Genomic DNA, 19,784 nt, shown 5'->3' with positions numbered 1-19,784 from the left:
CCTGGAAGTTCCTAGATAACGCGTCCACTGCAACAGCAGCTAATACTTTACATACAGTTTCTTCTTCCTTCATTCGTCGATGTATTCTGTGCAATCGTTCCGCAATACATATTCCTAAGCATGTAAGTACTTCCTCTTGAGCAATTTCCAGCGTTTTCGCGTGGCGCTCCCTAAAATTCAGAAAGTCTTTCTTCACTCTTTCCAAAACGTTATATTTCAAAGAACATGTTCCTGGAGATCAGTACCTTCCCATAAGCGCCCACGGTTGTGCGCGACCAAGGAGAGTAGTCATGTATTCCGTGATGGCTGGTAAGTGAACATGATGATCGGCTATACAACGCTTAATTCCGGAATATAAAACTGCTACATAACCTTTTTCTTTCGTAGGTTCAGGTTCTCGTGTCAGGAGAGACGAGGCCAATAATACTTTGTTTCGACATTCGGCGCAAAACCTGACAACCGCAATTGTGTTATAGAGAAGTCACGAATAATCTACGCAAAATTATATACCTATGTTTACGTAGATAAGTATCTAAAGCTTCATCAAGCGTATCGGTCTCTATCAAAGTTAATTCCTGCCGACATGGTAGTTCCATGCAATCCCACACTTCTCTCCAAGAGTTCCATATTGGTGGTAACCGTTGAATCTCCAAAGTATGCAGTACACATCGTTGAGATTTTCTATTCCTTTGCTGTTTTTCCATTAAATTATTTAATCTAGTGCTATGGAGAGATGTAAATAATGATGATAATTCTTCCATATCTTTAGAAAATGTCTAGAAAAAATTTATGCAATTGACTATATACCTGTGTCCATGCAATAATGTACAAAGTTGTTGAGGCGAGTTTAAAACATCATCTTTTATAGAAAGCATACCATCGGGAGTGATGACCAGTGGATCTAATGCAGGATGTCCTGATTTCATCAACTCATAGAACAATCTTTCAACACTGAACACAGAATATTTCATTATTATTTATTAGCGCAATGACAATGATATATATGTTATTTTATTAAAGATTATTTTTAATAAGTTTGATAAAAGAAACAATCACCTTCTTCGGCAACCAACACATGGTTCTGCTTGACCCAAAATAGCAAGCATATCCTTACAAGTAACTTCAAAAGATGCCTTAATTTCTTCTGCTGTGAGTAAAGACAGTTTCTTGGTAAACTCTTCTAGTTGTTTGCCATTGATCAAGGGATTATCACAGATAGCTCCCAAACCACTTACATCCATAACCATCTAAAAGAACACCGTAACAAATAAATCTCATGGTAAACCAGTTTTGTTTATTGAGCCAAATCACACTCTACACTTGACAGCAATGTAAAACAGGAAAAATTCCTGTTTGACGTTCTGGTTAAAGACATTATAACAAAACTAATCTGCAAAATAATGCAACTTCTCTGCTATGCATCTCTGCTATGCAAACGACAGATAATAAAATAAGATATGAAAAACAAAAGATCATATAATCACGCATGTAGAAAAAAAATACAAATAATGCAAGTGTAAAAATAACAAGATTATCTTCGTTTTAATCATAGTTGGCGAACTCTGTGTCTACTCAACACTTCGACAACGCACGATCGCCGATTGATCATGACAGGCGACTCGGCGAACTCTAGAATCACAATTCAACATCTGCTTTTTTTTCTTTTCACCCCCTCCCTTCTGAATTCTTGTACGCTTAGGTTAAAAACATCCCGCGTGTATAATGTAGACCTTCCATTACGTAAAGCGACAACGGCGTCGACGCTGTCACCATCGTCGTCGTCGTCATAGTCCAAGAGTCGCGCTGGTCGCTGGACGGTTAGGAAAATCGGCGTCGTGTACAAGCACGAGTACACACGCATGCATGCATGCACGCACGCACGCACGCACGCGCGCGCGCGCGCGCGGACGCTCACCCACCGTCAGATTTTCGTCGATCATCAGCGGCATTTGCTTGCTCGCCAACTCCACCGGGTCATCGTCCCGCCAAATGTTCACCAGCCTTGCCATCGTCCACGATCCACCGTCCGGATCGAGCTCCGATCCCGATTTCACGGATTCCTCACTCAAGGCTCGTGCGTTCGTTTGTTCGCTCGCTCGCCGGCCGCTTCCTCCCCCCAAGTGTTAAGAATTCGATGACGTGATCCACTTGCACGACGCGTCCGTCGGTTTCCAGAAAGAGACTAACTTCCGCTCCTTCGCCGACAGAAAGGAATTACGTTGATACACGATGAGAACAAAGTGACGGTCTAACTCTACCTAGATAATCACGCACAGTCTGCCATTTGCAACGTACGGAGTCGCCGTCTATCGCGTTTCTACTTCCGTCCCGCACGTCGCTGTGCACGTCTCTCCCTCTTTCTCTCTCTCTTCGTTCTTCGGCGGCGGCAACGACGACGTCGACGCGTATAATCATCCCGCGGTTGCATCGCGCGAGCCTTGCTTTTTCTCTCTTTTTGCCCTCATCCTTTCTTTTTCTCTCAATCGCGGCTCCGTCTCCACCCACCCACTTACCGCATCCCTGCATCCGCGAACGACGACTCCCGAAAAACGCGACGATGCTTGATGTAGGAGAATCTACTCAGGGATCAACGAATGTTTCGAATTTAAATGAACGCCACGTAAATGAGAGAGGATTTTTCACAACATTTCGTATCAATCCAACAAATTCTTCATGAATGTGAATAACATGTGAATAAAAATACGTTTTAAATTTCCCATCATTTTCTATACGGTAAAATCTCGAACAGATGTTCTTTTAAAAACTAATTTTTAAAAACTTTTGTTTTAGGCGGCAAGTATAAATCTGTGTTATAAATGTGAGCAACATCATTTTCATTACAGACACTTCATAATTCTATATGCATAATTCAGTTTATGTAAATGTTAATGGATAGCGATACCCATTAACATAAATTCTTGATTAAAGATTATAATATATATTTATTGTTATTTTACATTGTTTTCTTATATACAATAATATTTATTAATTATTAATTATTACATTTAATGCTAAATCTAATATACACAAATAAGTTAAAAAATAAGTTAAATCATTAAATATTATATTATATTTTGTATTATTGTATATGTTTTTTTTAAAATAAATTAGATTTCAAATAATATAATTAATTTAATAGTACAAATAATTTAAAATTAATCTTCCATCACTTTGACAATCATTCGTAAATTCGTAATTTATGGTTGATTCAAAATTCCAATTCCAAATTTATTTATATCAAAGGAAATGCATGCATTTTTTTATCGTCATTAACTAAAAATAATAATTTTATAACATATTTTGATTTATATTAATGTGTTTTTTTCCGTAATCTTTATAACTAAAATAATCTAAAAAATTCGATTTTCGAATTCAACCATTCTGAATTGCTAAAGTTCCCGAAAAGCTATAAAAAATTGTCTATATTAATCCGCTTCACGAAGACTAGATGATTATATAAAAAACGACGACTAAGCACTCGCTGGGGTGCAATCTTTCTCCTTACTCCAAAAGTGCTCAAGCCTCGTGTAGACCTTTGGCTTAGTAGGATTGTAGTGCAACGCTTCACATAGGCGACAGTAATGCCTAGAGACGCTGCCAAAATAGCCGTGTTCATTAATCACTCGGTAATGATCGCGCCACTCGTGATACCTGAGATAACGCTCATCGTCGTGGTCCAGATATCTGAGATAGTCGGCGAGCGCGTCCACGCTCGCAAAATCGTCCGTGTGAAGGAAGGAGCGCGGCGGTAACAATTGTTGGCAGTCCTGTCGCGATGCTCCCATTATTATCGGGATCGCGAATTTATGGTACGCGTTCCAAAACACTTTCTCCGTCAGGTACTCCCGGCAATTGGAGTTCTCGAACGACAGATAGAACTTGTATGCACCCAGGGCGGCGCAGTCCCGGTCGAAATGACCTGGACAGATGGTCCTGTTGCCGTCCAGGCATCTTCCAAGGATATCCAAGTCTCCACGGAGGGACGACTTGAGCGCCTTTACGTAGACCCACCGTCCGTTACGGCTGCCGCAATTGCTGCCCATTATAGCGGCCAACTTGGTCTTGGATGCTTTCAAGATAGTACGCCAGGATTTGGTCGAAATGTTATTAGAAACTCTTATGGTTCTTCCATAAGGAACCGGCACATCGCTATCCATTCTGTAAGACATTGACCAATTGAATAGACCGTCGTAGTTCGATAGACTCTGATGACCATACAAGAACGTGTGAAAGGGTGATTCATCTGTCAGGAAGACCCATCGTTGATCCGCCCGGCTTCTTGCCGGTAACTCGGACGAACTTTTCGTGAAATGCAAATGAAACACCACAGCATCTGCTCGCTGCAGATCCTTCTCGTCGTAACTCAGTATACAATTCTGCACTGAACATTGATCCCATGGTGAAAATCTAAAATGTATAATTTTGTAAATCCTCTTTGATATCCTCCGCTTGAAAATAGGTCGAGCTATAATATTTTTACCGCTTAGTTATCATTTTTAGATTTCAAACTATAAATGTGCTGTATGAATAATAATCACGCCTACACTGATAAGACAAAGTCAGATAAAAAGGAAAGATAAAATGATTAATATCAGATTGAAAGAGATCTAAATAATAAGAGGTCGAAATTAATACTATGTATTATATATTTCTAGCTTGTATTAATTTAAGTATATCCTTATTTAGGTAAAGAAAAAGAAAACTATTAAAGAATTAGAATTCACTAACTTGGTGGATGTGAAACGCTTGATGTGTCTGCGTTCTAGAAATTGCCCGTACTTCCAAATTAGGATTAAATAGGTTTTATTGCTAATGTTTGACTGTAGAGGTGAACTCCCTTCTGGTGCCAACAACCATTTTCCGAGAACAGATATATTCCTTACCTAAGAAAAACAATATTTATTCGAATTTCTTTTAAAATAAAAATTATCAATATGCTTCAATATTAAAAAACAATAGAGTGATAGAATATGCGATTTTATTTTACTTTTTTTTAAAGAAAAAAATTCGATAGATAAAGGAAGGAGAATAAAATACAAAAGTCAAAATACAACGATCTTAGTGTTCCTCTAGTGAACCAAGCATAACATGTTGATGATTGTCGATCATTTTTGCTACTAAAGCAGATGATATCGCGAGATACGATTAGTAAACTTAGCGTATCTAATCTAATAATTAATTTTGCACGTGAAGGATTAGGCGTAAAAGATTAAATAGTGAAATGTATCTTATTTTTTGCAACCTATTCATTTTTACCTGTTCATCCGTGAAGCCTCTGCTCAGTAGATGTGCATCCAAGGATGCCATCCTTGCGAACTGTTCTCGCGCATTAGGTAATCCTGAGTCAGAGATAGATTTTTTATCTTCTTCTTTTTCCCCTCTTATGGACACGTGTTCTTTTCGCGATGCGAGGAACCTTCTGTCGAGGAAACTCTGAGACAGTAAAAACATGCAGAAGATTGCAACCGTCGTACCGATAAGCAGAACGAATATGAACCGCGGTAACTTGCGCATAATGCTCGCCGCCGTTCATCCTACACCAAGTGTCCGTTAAGCAACTGCTGACTGAGACAGATTGGGTCTTTGAATCTTATCTGCGTTCGTTCGATGGTGCCTTTCTTCACGGCGTTTCCACGAAGATATATATCGCCAAGTTTGCGTCGAACTGGACGAAAGAAATGGCAGAGAAAGGTGATCCGTTGCATACACAGCACCAGTGACAACTTTATATTGTTTCCTTTATATTGATTGAAGCGGCATGAAATAATCTGTACATTTAAAAAGAGAAGTTAAAGGAGAAAAATATGAGATTCTCTTTTAATAGAGTTTGTTTAGTTTTAAACATTGTTTAGTTTTTATATTTCTATTGAAAAAAAAGATACATGAGGAAAGAAAAGTAGCAGAACTGTTTCTTTAAAACTAGTTATACTATTAAATTATTAATGTTTCTGCTGAAGAAAAAATTATTAAGGAAGAAGCAGAAGAAAATGTTTCTTGAAATAAACGTTATTGATTCTTCTAGCAGGCTTCTTCTAGCAAAAAGAAGCAGTTTCCTTTCTTAACTTCTTTCCCTCATTCTTTTTCCTAAATATCGTTATCTTCTATAAAATGCGAAGCTATAATTAAATCTGATTAAACCTGTTCTCTGAAGAAAAATTGAATATCTCTGCAATATTTATAAACTTTATTACGAGCAGCAGCGGAAGTAAGCTTCCTCCGCGTTTGTCTTATTGACAACTTTCCTCAATTAACCATATAAATCCCAGTAAATTTATTTTATAACAAATAAATTTAATGGGACGACAAGGAACAAGAGTTACGCAAAATAGAATTGCGGTCACGTGCATCGAGATAAATCACGTCAACGCGTAAATTATAAAAACTGATCGCGTCACGATAATCACAATCTCGAAATGGAAGCACGACCACAAATCACCTTGCGCTGTGTCGCCGAAGAGCGAAGTGACGCGAGGCACACGGATGATAGAAAGCACGGAGGAAAGTCGCGGGTGCACAACTCCCGGTGCAACAAGGATACACGCTGGCGCGCGACTGACCGTTGATCCCGATTGTCTTGGTTAGCCAAGCGTAACCACCGTCCTCCAGTTTCTAAACGTCATTCACCATCGCCCGGGCTACCGGTGCTACCATAATATCAGCTGGCAGAAACAAGATTTGTAATTGTAAACATCAGACGGGCGCGCGCCGTTTATCCGCGCCACGATAAAACGATCGATGGTCGAATCGATATGCCGGTTTTGTACCGGTTGCACTGGGAAGCAGTTCAAAAAGCTGATAGAAAGCTGCACGAAAGTATAGGGACGAGTTTCGATCGGTCTAAGTCGGGCTACATAATTTTAATAGAATAAAAATTTTTTATTTCTACTTAACAGGCTAGATTATTTGATCGCTTTAGTCAGAGTCGACACATTAGATTTATCAAGATTCTTTTCTTTTCTTTTTTTTTTGCTTGAAATAAACTGAATAATTTCTCAAAACTCTTTTTTTTTTTAATTCTGTTTTAATTTTCTAAATATAATGTTACTTATTTTTATCAATTATTTAAAGTACGTAAAATACGTACATAAAAATATACTTTTAATTGCTTACTAAAAAGCTACATAGATGACAGATTGACCGGAATATGTGTCTTAAAAAGATATCTTTAAGATGTCTTTTTCAAGATGTCCTTAAGACATGTCCAAAAGATGTATTTATAACATCTTTTAGTAAAGTCTTAAAAATGTCTCCTATAAGGCTAAGGTCTAGCATGTGGGCTTATCTGAATACCTTAGTCTTACTCACTTTCTTTGTTGCTATTGATTCCATCATTTCTCCAGCATCTTCTTAATTTACAAGTATTAAAATTGATCCTATTCCCCGATTGTTTGTCTTTTGTATTTTAATCGAACGAAATCAAGCATTACCCCGACTTCATATTCATTTGTCATTTGTATCAATTTGCCACTGGAGCCACTTTTTTATAATAGATTTTTTTTTTTATTAAAATCAAAGAGCGTAAATCACCAAAAAATTATAAATCGTGCCCAATCTAGAGCTAATTTCAAATGTAATGATTACTGCGATATATCTATGGCCGGTAATACAGAAATCTGTAATCTAAAATGATAGATCATTGAAGATCGACCAGAAATTGAAATAGCCTATTCATGTCAGAGAGAGAATCTCAGAACGAATATAATTATGTTCTCCAAATATTTTTGGCTGTCGCTAGTATTAATAATTGCGTATTTCTTATATTCACGTGGATTTATCGAAGAGATCAATTCTTATTTGACGGATGAAACGTTGAGTATAGCTGACACGATATATTTTGGATTAAATGGGAACTCTAACGAGTCAAAGGTGTTCACTGTGAATGAACTGAAACGATACACAAATTTGGAAAATGGTCTATATCTTTCGATCTTAGGTCAGGTCTTCGATGTAACAAGAGGAGAAAAGCATTATGGACCTGAAGGAAGCTATCATGTTTTCACTGGTATTAAATCCCTTGATATCAAATAATTTCAGGAAGATATTGTATTGTTTATTATGTATATGCATATTTGTATTATATATATATGTATATATATATATCTATCTATTTATATGTTTACAGGTCGTGATGCTTCTTTAGCATTCATTACTGGAGAATTTAATAATCAAGGTTTAACCGATGATATATCTACTTTATCAGTGCGACAAGTCAAGGCATTAAATGATTGGTTACAATTTTATAACACAAACTATGTCTACAAAGGTACAATTATTTAATTATCGTAAGACAAGGAATAGTTGATCCACCTTAAACAAATTTTATTCTAAAAATTAAAAGAATTTCATGATTCTTTATTCATCTACTCAACATGGACAAGAAAAGATATATTTAATTCTTTATAAAGATAAGAATTTTCTTTTAAGAATTTTATAATTCTTTTATTATAAAAAGAAAATACTTTGCATTACATGAGGGTGAGGGTGGATCAACTTGCATGCATTGTTTTCTAATATATTTTGTATTTTCATCAGGAAAATTATATGGTAAATATTATAATCAAGACGGTAGTCCAACTGCAGAATTTTATAAAGTACAAGAAAAGGTATTGCTCGCAAAGAAGGAGAAAGCATTGGAGGAAGAACAAGATAGAATATTTCCACCTTGTAACGTAGAATGGACTCTTGATACTGGTACTGTATTCTGGTGTACTGAAAAAAGGTAAGAACTTATTTAAGAATTATTTTTTTAGTTTTATTATTAAAGAAAACATCAGAATACAGTAAGTAAATCTTTTCTTAAACCATACGATTTTTTACGTGAGTTTTCTTCCGTTTAACAGTGGTGGAATTGACAGAAATTGGATCGGTGTGCCAAGAATGCTATTCGAAACTGCAAGCACTAAAAGTTCATCTAGATGCACTTGTGTTAATCTGAATAGTAAGGAATACAAAGAGAATAAAGCTAAATTTCGAGAATATGATGGCTGTGATAAATTTGCAACAAAATGCATTTTGAAGACAACTAAGACGTGATGTAAAAAAGTATTAAGATATCTTTACCTATTTTATATATAGAATTATATATAAATATATTTATATTTATAAAATATAAAGTGCAAAAAGATATATAGATTTAACTTAAAATTTTTTTATATTGTTTCTTTTTGTAATTTTGTATTCGTTCCAATTAGTGCCTTCCAAAAGTACAAACTAAATATAAAATTTTATATGAAAGTATGACTCACATTAATCTTAATATAGATATAATTTAATTTTTATTTTAATATATACAATGGATATACATAATAGAACACAATATTAAAAAAGAAGAAAAGGTTTTATTCTGTTCTGAAAAAATAAAGTTTTGTACTTAAATCTTCACAAAAATTATCAGTCTTCTTACTTTCATCTTTATAACAAGTTATAAACAATATAACTTCTTTTAATACACATTATATAAATTCAGAAAAATTAAAGATATATTTTCAATGTTTCCATCATTAATTAATAATACATATATAAATTGTGAATTCCACTTATCTACCAATGCAATATGTAATACGAACAATCAGTTGCAGGCTCTCTATTGTTATGCTGAATTATGTTAGAAGCAAAAAATTATATTTTTTTTTTCTTAAATAGTATCAAAATATATTTTTTATGCATGTCTTAATTCAGTATAGCTGCAGTGAAAAAATAGAAACTTTAAAAGGATATAATACATTATTGCTCTTTGTAATACAATGTATATGTTGTTAGATAAGTGAGATAAATGTCGAGTACACAAATAGAAATACAATTATCACACATTATTCCTTATACCCTTGCACTTCACAAATATATAAGTTTATCATGTAAAAATCAAGCTAAATATATGTGCAACTACACAAGAGTATAAATATCCTTAATAAATGCAGATTTCTCCATCTAAATATTATTTCTATCTTAAATGTTATAAAACGATTCTGATTCTTATTCTTTAATGTAATCTTTTTATATTTTCATGAGTAAGAAGTATAGAAGCAGACAGTTCACATAAAATCCTAAAATAGATAATATGTTATTCTTCAAAAATCTTCTTGAAAAAATGACATTGTTGACATGTTACAGAAGAATCTGGTATCATTTGAGTTCACTATTGATTTTTATTGGTGAACTCTCTCTGATAGTATTTAATTTATCTACAAGAGCCTGCATTGAACCACATCTCTTGTACTTAATTTTAGATCCAAAAACTTTTTGTATTTTTGCACGTCTTTTTTTCAGTTTGGAAGCTGATGATGGGGAGAACAGAAGCATCCTCTTAAATTTCTTTGCACCCATACGTATTGCAGTGTCATCATTTATATTGTCGTTCTCTTCATATATTGTTTCTAAATTATTTGATTTCCTACTTATCTTTTTATCTAAATAATATTCCTTGATGGTCTCATCTTCTGCCTCCACTTCAGAGATCATTCTCTTTCTTGGTCTCAGACTACATCTTATTGATGTATATTGTATTAATAGAAATGTACAAAAATATATACAAATCAATATAAAATGATTTATTACCTTCGATTAAGGATTTCTGTAGAAACAGGCTTGGGTATCCTTTTCCGAAAAACTCTCTTATTCTCTGTAGGTGGAAGATTTGTATCTATGGTAAGCATCTCTAAATTAGCTGTTATCACAGGTACATTAGTATTGTCTAAACATTCCATAGAGTTTCTGAAAAAACATAACAGCTTCTAATTTTTCTAAAAATAATTTTTATACTTCTCAAAAGATTTAACATATTTTGATGCCTGTAAATGAAATGGAACAACTATAATTTTTAAAGTAAAGTAGAAAGCTAAGTAAAAAAATTTACAAAAAAAAAGAGGAAAAATAAGAATTATTTTTATAGAATTATCAAGTAAAGTCTTTTTTTCAAACTTACGGATTTTCTGTTTGCTTCTCGTCCATTTGTATTAGGAAACGCTACTTTGTAAACAAGTGAAACCTTGTAAAATGATTGCGTTCAACAGAGAAAGCAGCTTTGCAATTATGTAAAAATCTGATATGATTGATTTTTGCTCTTAGTTCCTTATGGATTTAAATATATAAACCAATCATATTGAATAATCAATCATATTTCCCGATGTCTTTCGAGCTCTTATGAAGTTTCATTCATTGAAAATATTCTGTGCTTTTCATCCTCAGGCAAAATGTATGTGTGTGAAGGTAATAAAAAATCTGAGACTGACGTTTGTAGAAAATTTGTAGAAAATACAAAATATACTCCTTCACATGAAAATATATAGAATGCTGAATTGCAACATCAAAATGGAAAGCATTGTTCTTTTACAACAAATAATTGATATCGTACTTCCCTTTCGTGTATTTCTTTTATCTTCATACGAAGAGAAAAAAAATATACATACAGACTTTGTTACTTTCAAGCATCTCATATACTTCTCAGCTTTTCTCTTTCTCTTTCCTGATTAATGTGCACCTGGTTCATTATTAAGTGCGTGAACCATATAACCAATTCCAATTATAAACAGAGAGCAACGGAGAGAAATTTGAGAATAGCTTATCCCAGCTTTTTTTGTGAAACCAGGAGAAACCATCAAAGCCTCCTGCACACTACCGCCAATATGTCAATTTTTTAATTTGGAATTGCTTAGCTACATTTCATTTTCCGACACTGCTGATAAAATCGCATTCTGTGTGTCCGTGCTGCATCCACAATTCATGAATCAAAAATATGCTTGTATAATTATACACCTTCGCGTAATTTTCTTTATCGTAGACTAAAGTGCTGATTAACTTTAACATAGTATGTACATTTATCAATATGTTCATATTTATAACATTCATATAACGTGTTTACAGAAAAAAAGATTTTCTTCTTTAACAAAGTAATCATATTAAAGTAAAATGTTATATTTTTAAATATAAATATGATATATACATATTGATAAATGCATATACTAATATTAAAAATTAATTATAGTATAACATATAGTATGAGTAGTAGTTGTTTAAAACATGATGATTCCGATATCTGTTAAACCAGGTTTACATTTTTATTTAATCTTTTTTATTTTTTAAATTCTTTTTTATTGATTTTTTAATTTTTAAAAAATATATATATATAGTTGAAAAATACGCGCGCGCGCGCGCGCGCGCGCGTGTGTGTGTGTGTGTGTGTGTGTGTGTGTATGTATATGGTGTGGTGAGGTATGTATCCTTTTCTTAGTCGATAATAAATTTTTCCTAGCGATCTGCTTTTTCGATCATATTGCAGATTGTAGGTTATGTCGGAGTGCCGCGCGCAGGCGGAGGGCTCGTCGTGCGATTTGTTTGTCGCGCAGCCCCGAAAAAGTATGGCGATGTGGGAAAGCGACAAATTTCAAGAGAACGAGAATGCGGACAGTATCGGTGAAAATTTTGACAATATCCTTGTGACGCACGATCTGCAGGACTGTCTGGACGATACCCTGGATTTATCCAGCTTCGAGAAGGTCTATGAGCAGAGCGTGGTATTCGATTATGAGAAATACTCCGACGACGATGTTGCTATCAACGAGAGACTACCTGCCGATGACAACACGGCCGAGTGAGTTTTGACTGATTTTTGGAAAAATTTTTTTTCGGCAATCTCAATTTCTCTTTCCTCTTGTCTCCCGATAGCGCTCGTATCTTACATTATCCGATCGCTTTTGTCATCGGACCTCGCTCGTGCTGTCGATATTTTGATTCTACACCCTCGTCGGAGCTTCCTTGTCCTCTCCTTATAAGGCTATACGAATTTTGAAACGGAAACTTTAATTCATAAATGGTCTCGAGGAAAATCAATGTTGGAATGACACGCGAACGACTGCCTCGATGGTTGCATTTCGTTGTGTATGTTTCTGAAAACTTTCAAATTCTGGCTGCTATGTAACAATTTCAAAATAAGCCATATGTCACACGTATATATATATATATATATATATATATATATATATATATATATATATATATATACACACTACGCGTTTAATAGCAGTGATGTTTCATTCTATTTGCTGATTTATATTCATTGTCAATTTATATTTATGAAACAGACAATGAATTGTGAATCTGCGATTGTGTATAATTTTTTATATTTTTATATAAAATATAATTTTATATATTTTTCATATTACGAAAAATATTATAAATAGTATATTTGTCGTAATATTCAATATCAGGTTGGCAATCTGACATTTTTGGATTTTCTTGTTGAAAACAGGTATTATATTTGTTACAAATTTAGTTTTGATGATATGTACATATAGCAGATGCATTACTCATACCTATTACATGCTTAATCTTCTAGCAAGATGTAGTAATAAAATTGGCATCTGTATCTATGTGTTACTTCATATTTTAATAAACTTTTTAAGTCTTAAAGATGATAATATAATTTATCATTAATTCCATTTTTTCATTTGCCAAGAAGTATTTGTATAATGCTTTAAATTGTAAAATATTTAGAAGACAATGCAATTTAAAAGATGTAATATATGTAACAAAAATATGTATATATTACAAGTATGTATTTATGTTTACAGGCATATCCATCACACAGTCAGTGAAATTTCAGATGAAATTTATATGCGGATTCGACAAGATGACGCATTGCTTGAAGATCATGCAATTTCTCATGAAACTGTCATGATTGAAAGTATAGACTCGGATATTAATCAGAAACATATCAATCGTTATAATTGTCAATATGAAGGCTGTACTCGAACATATAGTACTATTGGAAATTTGCGTACTCACATGAAAACACACAAAGGTAAGCTTCTAAAATAATTTTTATTAAGAATAATATTAAATTATATACATTTTGAGATTTTTGATAATAGATGTAATAAAACTAAAATATATAACAATAGATGTAATAAAACTAGAATATATAACATTTTATATAAAATATTTTTAACATATAAGTTTAACATTTAGTTAAACCAAATCTTATTTGATAAATATTACCTAATAAAAATGATCATAAATATTTTTATGATCATAAATATTATTATAATTTTATATAATTATTTTTTGTATATCTTATAAATTATATTTAATACTTTTAAGATTTTGTATATTATTTAAAATATTCACTTTACCAAAATTTCATCATAACATCATATGTTGCTTTATCTGTAACTATCTGAGCTATATTATTAGAAAAATCATCTTGCTTTGCATGCTTGTCTAATATATCATTGGTTCTATATATGCTGTACTAACAAATTATATGTGCTCTTGTTTTTGCATATTCCATGGATAAAAGAATCTAGGTAAGTCTTTAAAAAGGTTTTTTCCATCTGTCGATGCTAATAAAATCATATTTACATATTTTTGCTGATATTATTAATTCATCAATGCTGGCATAAAGGGAACGCTTTGACCTGCATGGCTTCCAGATACTGCAAGAGATAGATAGACCTGCAATCTTTTTATGTGGAGGGAATTCTCAAAACTTTCAGGCGAGTATCGATTTAAATGCGCAGAGCCGAGTTGCGGCAAGGCCTTTCTCACGTCGTACAGTCTAAAGATCCATATTAGGGTACACACAAAAGTAAAACCATTTGAATGCAATCACAAAGGCTGCGAGAAAGCGTTCAATACCCTTTACAGACTGAGAGCTCACCAAAGACTCCATAGTGGCAACACATTCAACTGCGAAGAGACTGGATGCGTTAAATTCTTCACTACTCTAAGCGATCTCAAGAAACATATACGTACTCATACTCAAGAAAGACCGTACAAGTATGTTTTTCGGTACTTTCTATAATATTAAAAACAAAAAAGAAGACATTACAAATCGTTATCTCAAACACAAATAAATCAAAAGAAAAAAGATCAAAACTCGATTGATTTCTATCTAAAATTGATCGAAATTAGATAGAATTTAATCTAAAGTCTAAAATTCTATCTAAAAATATTGCATCTCGGATACTTTATATACAAATATACTTTATATACAAACAATTAGAAATAATTATTTCTGTTTATTTTAAGATGCAGAGAAAAAGGTTGTGGAAAGGCTTTTACAGCTTCACATCATTTAAAAACGCACAAGAGGACACATACAGGTGAACGACCGTATGTTTGTACCTTCGAAAATTGTAAACGATGTTTTACCACTCCTCATAGCTTAAAGAGCCATATAAAAACTCATAACAAAACTATGAATAATAATATGGTAAGTATTAATAATAGAGAATCTCATATTAATTATATTAAATTTCAATTTCTTTCTAAATCTCAAATTCTAAATTTTATAACAGAAACATAAAGACAATAGAAAGAGTAATACGGCTGAGAAGCAAAGGATGTTAACTCAATTAGAATTAAAACTTGTAAAAGTTAATGCCAATAACACTACGATACCATCGTATACTGTCGTACCAATATCCACAAATCTTGTGCAAAATGATGGAAATATGTCATATATGCCTATAAAAAATGCAACAGAACAAGTAACGCATACTAATGTAATAGATGTTACGACTCATCGCAAACTAGATGCAAAACTCGGTTATACTTCTACCAAAGACAAAGAAAATCCAAATAGAACTACCGAAACACTTCTTACAACAGATATTGTTTTAGATAATTTTAACGAACATGCAGTTAATGTTTTTAACAATAATGAGGACTATAACGAATTTAAAGTATTTAATCAAATAACTGAGTCAAATGTGCAACATGATAATTTAATGGATGTAGTTGGACACCAAAATCATTTGCACAAATCGACTTCGTTACCAGACAGTGACAGTATAGACAGACAGGATCAATCTATCCCGATAAATCTGGGGCAGAAGATTATGCAGGATGGTTTGCAAAATGCGATAGCACATATTTCCGAGGAGACAAATTTCACAAATAATATAAAACAGTATAAAAATGAATCCATCGCTCCTCCGGACGATGTATTTACGAATCGATCAAATCCAGAAGATATAACTGATAGCAATAATACATTATATAGTGCCAATTGCATTACTAGTCATATTACTGATATTATAAGTTCCTCAAATGAAACCCACCTTTTCGAGAGCGGAATGAATACTCTCCCGTTTATTAACGATGTAACTTTGCAAAATGACTCTCTTATTGCGGTTTCTAATCACGATTTACATGCGGACGCTGTTACAAACACACAATCCGAAGCCATTGAACTTGCAATAGCAACCGAAGAGGAATTACCCTCATCTTGGATAGATGTAATGGCATTAGCAACTGCACCTGCGTTAAGAACACAATCTTGGTCGGAGCTAAATGCCTTTCCTACAGTTCATTCTCTGGTAGATTTAATAGGTCCAGAGCCTTATCCTCTAGAGATAGAGACTCAAATGCTATCTACAGAAAATTCGAAAAATGTCAATACGGTAAATACAGAAAACACTCCGACAAACGTCGAAATTGTGCAATGCCAAAAAATTGCCGAGTATGAACATAAAATAGATAATGTAAAGACCAAAGATAAAAATATTCTACAGGAAATCACAGCGGATGCTGATATATGTAAATGCATTGATTGTAAGTGCGATAACTTGCAAAATTGTCAAAATTGCACGAATAGCCCGATCGCAGAAGTTACGAAAAAAGACACGGTACAAATCGTAAATGATTTTATGTCTTCCTTGCAAAATAAATGTTCCTGCAACGCCGAGTCTGGTGGTTGTGATTCTTGCTGTGTTGTAATCTGTCTAAAGACTCTACAGCAGCTACAAAAAATATTTAGCAATTGTTGTAAGAATACTAGCAATACTATAAGTGCATGTTGTAGGGAAAAGTTGTTACCATCCTTGATGAAATGTCAAGTAGCCAGGAACCAATGATTCATAAATATTCTTCGCTAATTTTAACTAGTCATGCAAAAGAATAATGTATTTCCGTGCTAATCCCCAAAAAGATTTGTGATTTTACACTTGATAGCTTTAAATATAGGCAACTTTTGCCTTTCAAATGTTTTATCTAGGATAAATTGAGAATATGCGACTGTACATATATGTGTTATAATCTAATAGTTTGTTGAAGAATTTTGCATATTCTATATATTATATATCCTATATTTTGTGCCAAATATTTGTAAACTTTTTACAAAAGTGTTTATACATACAAAATTAATCTTGCATAATTTATGATAATAAACAAGACATCCACAATTTCGAAATAATTTGTTCAAATTAACTTAAAAAAAAAATTGATAGTTGGTAATATATATACGCACATAAAAATACAAGGAAAAGCACAATATATTATTTTTATACGAATAAATTATTTTAATATGAACAAATAATGTTTTATAAATATAATCAATTTTTCATAATCTTTGTGCAGCAAAATGTTAGATAGTATATTTTTTAATATCTGGATGAATACAAGTATGTATGTGTGTGTGTGTGTGTGTGTATACACACACACACACACACGCTGTTGCTTGTGATATGATTGGTTTTATAATATTGCTGAAAAACTTGTCACAAATTTAATGAATTGAAAATATATACAGCATTTTAACAATATTTTCTATATTTAAAATTTTTATTTACAATATACAAATACAAAATGATATAGTAATAGTTATATGTTTAAGAATTTTATTTATTTTAACTCTTGAATGTATGTTCCCAAATCATAGCATTACCCTAGAAATACTATTTTACTTTATTGTTATTTATATATACACAATATGAAAAAAGCTTTATGTTGCATATTACTAAAGAAAGAACTTGATATTTCCTCAGTTGTAAGGAAGTGCCAAATACTTATATACATCCAATGTCAAAGTATTTATATAATGTTACGATAGTATAGTTAAGATTCACGTTTTAGATTTTAATTAGAGTTTAGTGTTTTATGTTGCATTATTGTAATAAATAAATTGGAGAAGTGTTAACTTTTAACAATCTTCGCGTGGAAATTTTTATGGCTGTTATAAGTACTTGCAATAAAAATCAATGTACCTAAATAGCTTGTAAATAGCAGCATATTTATTATGTTGTTATAATGAACAAATATAAAAACTAACTCAATAAAGAAATTGTAACAACTATCTTTTTTTCTTTTTGCATTTATATTAATTTTAATATAAAATGAAATTTAACACATAGTGACTTGTTTCTAGTCAAATAGATATGAGCTAACACATTTTTATTGTTATTACATTGTCATACAACAATTTCATAACGAGAATGTATTAAATACATGCCTCTTTCTAATAGAGTGTTGAAATATATATAATTTCATGTTACTTATAATTTACTGCGTAGCCTGTACAAGAGCTTCTGCAACTTCGACTGCAATAGCTGCTTCAGCCTTATCTATGTCCGATGTTGCTGAGGTGAGTTGTTGTTGAGCTTTGTTAAGAACATCTCTTGCCGCTGAACTATCAAGGTTTTCTACTGGATGGGCTTCTTCTGCTAGAATCTAAAGGCAAATGACAAACTGCTTTAAGATCCATATTTGTTATATTAAGCTTAATAAAGAGAATGGATATATACCTGTACACTGCTATCTTCATTAATGGTAACTGTACCAGATGATACAAAAATTTTCTTAGTTGAACCATCTTCCTCATAAACTGTAACTGTACCAGGCTTCAAAACCGCTAATGTCGGTACATGCTTCGGTAGAATACCAAAGGATCCTGAGAAGGAAGGTACATCAACTTGACGAATCACAGCTTGATCATAAAACACCTGGTACCCAAAGAAAAACATATTACATGTTGACGTCAATGTAATTACATTTCTCCATTGTATCGTATAATTTTCATTCTTTATACCTGATTGGCACCAGCAAATGTGAACTTCATTTCATTACCGGATGCAACATCTGCATAGGTCCTCCTTTGGCTGCGGACGCATCTCAAGAATGGGCGCAAAGTGCGAGTAAGACTGGACATTTCTGCACTGAAAATAATTAATCTTTTTTTCAAAGATAGCAAGAGAAACAAAGTCTGTTTCACGTTACACTGGCATGGGCGAAACTGTTACATCACAAGTACGAAATATATATATAACCTTATTTTCTTTTAACTTTTCTTATCGGTGATAGTCAAAGTGTACGAACTCGAATTTTTGCGTGCAATTTCATGATCTTTGTTTAATCGTCAATAAAATCTTTGTGCTCACCGTGCGATCGCCTGTATTAAAACCCTGCAAATATCACAGACGTTGCAGGAGTGTGAAAGACCCGAATCGACCGCGCACGAAACGCTAATAACAAGTTCAAGAAATCACGCCAAGATGTCGTTGATATTACTTCGAGATTTTTAGAAGTTTTTTTTTTAATTAAACTTGCATTTTTAATTACTACGCGAATAATTAGATTGAAATCTGATTCTATATATATCAGTAAAATGAATTCCAAGATCTTTTATTTAATCTGATAGCAAATTTTCTTTTAATAAAGAATCTATTAGCAGAGAGAAATCTGAAAGCGGCCATCTCGGCTTTTTTATAGATGTAATTATACATCTATTTATGTTGCGTATTTTTTTTTTGTTGTAGAACAAAATATTGAACATTAATATTAATATACATTTATCAACATGTTCATATGTATGTACATATACATATATAATAAAAATAATGATAAATATTTTTTTATTCTTATAAAATCCATCATAACTAGATTTTTGCATATAATTATATGTTATACGATTATTTTTACAACTTAACGTTATTTAATATTTAAATCTTTTATAATTCATAAATAATTTACATTACATTACATATATTTATTAAAAAAAAAAAAACAATGAA

The 19,784-nt window shown here is 32.7% G+C and overlaps 6 protein-coding genes across 17 annotated transcripts in view; 2 read left to right on the top strand and 4 right to left on the bottom strand.

Annotated features, from left to right (window-relative positions):
* Window positions 1-2,285, bottom strand: part of LOC105425174 (gametogenetin-binding protein 2-like) — a 28,109-nt gene extending 25,824 nt beyond the window's left edge. For 2 of the 5 annotated variants that reach the window (XM_089078867.1, XM_011635814.3), the window contains exons 1-6: window positions 1,920-2,285; window positions 1,057-1,247; window positions 808-951; window positions 511-723; window positions 246-452; window positions 2-170 (exon numbers count right to left, since the gene is read on the bottom strand). In XM_089078867.1, coding sequence (XP_088934993.1) covers window positions 2-170; window positions 246-452; window positions 511-723; window positions 808-951; window positions 1,057-1,247; window positions 1,920-2,009 — 1,014 coding nt within the window. In that variant the 5' untranslated portion in view covers window positions 2,010-2,285. The other 3 variants (XM_089078862.1, XM_011635816.3, XM_011635815.2) reach the window with 3 other exon arrangements.
* A 795-nt stretch (window positions 2,286-3,080) lies between these two features.
* On the bottom strand, window positions 3,081-7,493 carry LOC105425175 (inactive fucosyltransferase B). Of its 5 annotated transcripts, XM_089078914.1 has the most exons (5): window positions 6,437-7,493; window positions 5,498-5,768; window positions 5,257-5,419; window positions 4,729-4,883; window positions 3,081-4,407 (listed from the first exon to the last, which is right to left on the bottom strand). In XM_089078914.1, the coding sequence occupies exons 2-5, from the start codon at window positions 5,512-5,514 to the stop codon at window positions 3,471-3,473; spliced, it is 1,272 nt and encodes a 423-aa protein (XP_088935040.1). In that variant the 5' UTR covers window positions 5,515-5,768; window positions 6,437-7,493; the 3' UTR covers window positions 3,081-3,470. The 5 variants fall into 5 exon arrangements, with proteins under 5 accessions (XP_088935040.1, XP_088935026.1, XP_011634120.2 ...); XM_089078900.1 differs by having other exon boundaries at window positions 3,082-4,407; window positions 5,257-5,768; window positions 6,139-7,493; XM_011635818.3 differs by having other exon boundaries at window positions 3,082-4,407; window positions 5,257-5,768.
* Window positions 7,494-7,704: 211 nt separating this feature from the next.
* On the top strand, window positions 7,705-9,387 carry LOC105424163 (neuferricin). The gene is made up of 4 exons (XM_089078942.1): window positions 7,705-8,002; window positions 8,123-8,263; window positions 8,533-8,719; window positions 8,841-9,387. Exons 1-4 carry the CDS (start codon window positions 7,705-7,707, stop codon window positions 9,031-9,033), a joined length of 819 nt encoding a protein of 272 aa, XP_088935068.1. The 3' UTR covers window positions 9,034-9,387.
* LOC105425177 (uncharacterized) lies at window positions 9,253-11,713 on the bottom strand. 2 transcript variants are annotated; one of them, XM_089078960.1, is made up of 3 exons: window positions 10,922-11,713; window positions 10,555-10,787; window positions 9,253-10,483 (listed from the first exon to the last, which is right to left on the bottom strand). In XM_089078960.1, exons 2-3 carry the CDS (start codon window positions 10,701-10,703, stop codon window positions 10,123-10,125), a joined length of 510 nt encoding a protein of 169 aa, XP_088935086.1. In that variant the 5' UTR covers window positions 10,704-10,787; window positions 10,922-11,713; the 3' UTR covers window positions 9,253-10,122. The 2 variants fall into 2 exon arrangements, with proteins under 2 accessions (XP_088935086.1, XP_011634122.1); XM_011635820.3 differs by having other exon boundaries at window positions 10,555-10,710; window positions 10,922-11,699.
* Window positions 11,714-12,335: 622 nt separating this feature from the next.
* On the top strand, window positions 12,336-18,070 carry LOC105425179 (uncharacterized). Its single transcript, XM_011635821.2, has 5 exons — window positions 12,336-12,586; window positions 13,566-13,795; window positions 14,490-14,772; window positions 15,025-15,208; window positions 15,294-18,070. Exons 1-5 carry the CDS (start codon window positions 12,354-12,356, stop codon window positions 16,851-16,853), a joined length of 2,490 nt encoding a protein of 829 aa, XP_011634123.2. The 5' UTR covers window positions 12,336-12,353; the 3' UTR covers window positions 16,854-18,070.
* An 81-nt stretch (window positions 18,071-18,151) lies between these two features.
* On the bottom strand, window positions 18,152-19,307 carry ATPsyndelta (ATP synthase, delta subunit). 3 transcript variants are annotated; one of them, XM_011635826.2, is made up of 4 exons: window positions 19,152-19,307; window positions 18,803-18,929; window positions 18,519-18,716; window positions 18,152-18,444 (listed from the first exon to the last, which is right to left on the bottom strand). In XM_011635826.2, the coding sequence occupies exons 2-4, from the start codon at window positions 18,920-18,922 to the stop codon at window positions 18,277-18,279; spliced, it is 486 nt and encodes a 161-aa protein (XP_011634128.1). In that variant the 5' UTR covers window positions 18,923-18,929; window positions 19,152-19,307; the 3' UTR covers window positions 18,152-18,276. The 3 variants fall into 3 exon arrangements, with proteins under 3 accessions (XP_011634128.1, XP_011634129.1, XP_088935105.1); XM_011635827.2 differs by having other exon boundaries at window positions 18,803-18,924; window positions 19,152-19,284; XM_089078979.1 differs by lacking the exon at window positions 19,152-19,307 and adding an exon at window positions 19,041-19,062.
* Between the last annotated feature and the right edge of the window lie 477 nt (window positions 19,308-19,784).

Source organism: Pogonomyrmex barbatus, unplaced genomic scaffold (assembly GCF_055798465.1).
Source record: "Pogonomyrmex barbatus isolate J1 unplaced genomic scaffold, ASM5579846v1 scaffold1, whole genome shotgun sequence".
Classification (NCBI taxonomy): Eukaryota; Metazoa; Arthropoda; class Insecta; order Hymenoptera; family Formicidae; genus Pogonomyrmex; species Pogonomyrmex barbatus.
The sequence above is the reverse complement of the archived record's forward strand: the minus strand, read 5'-3'. Positions and strand labels throughout refer to the sequence as shown.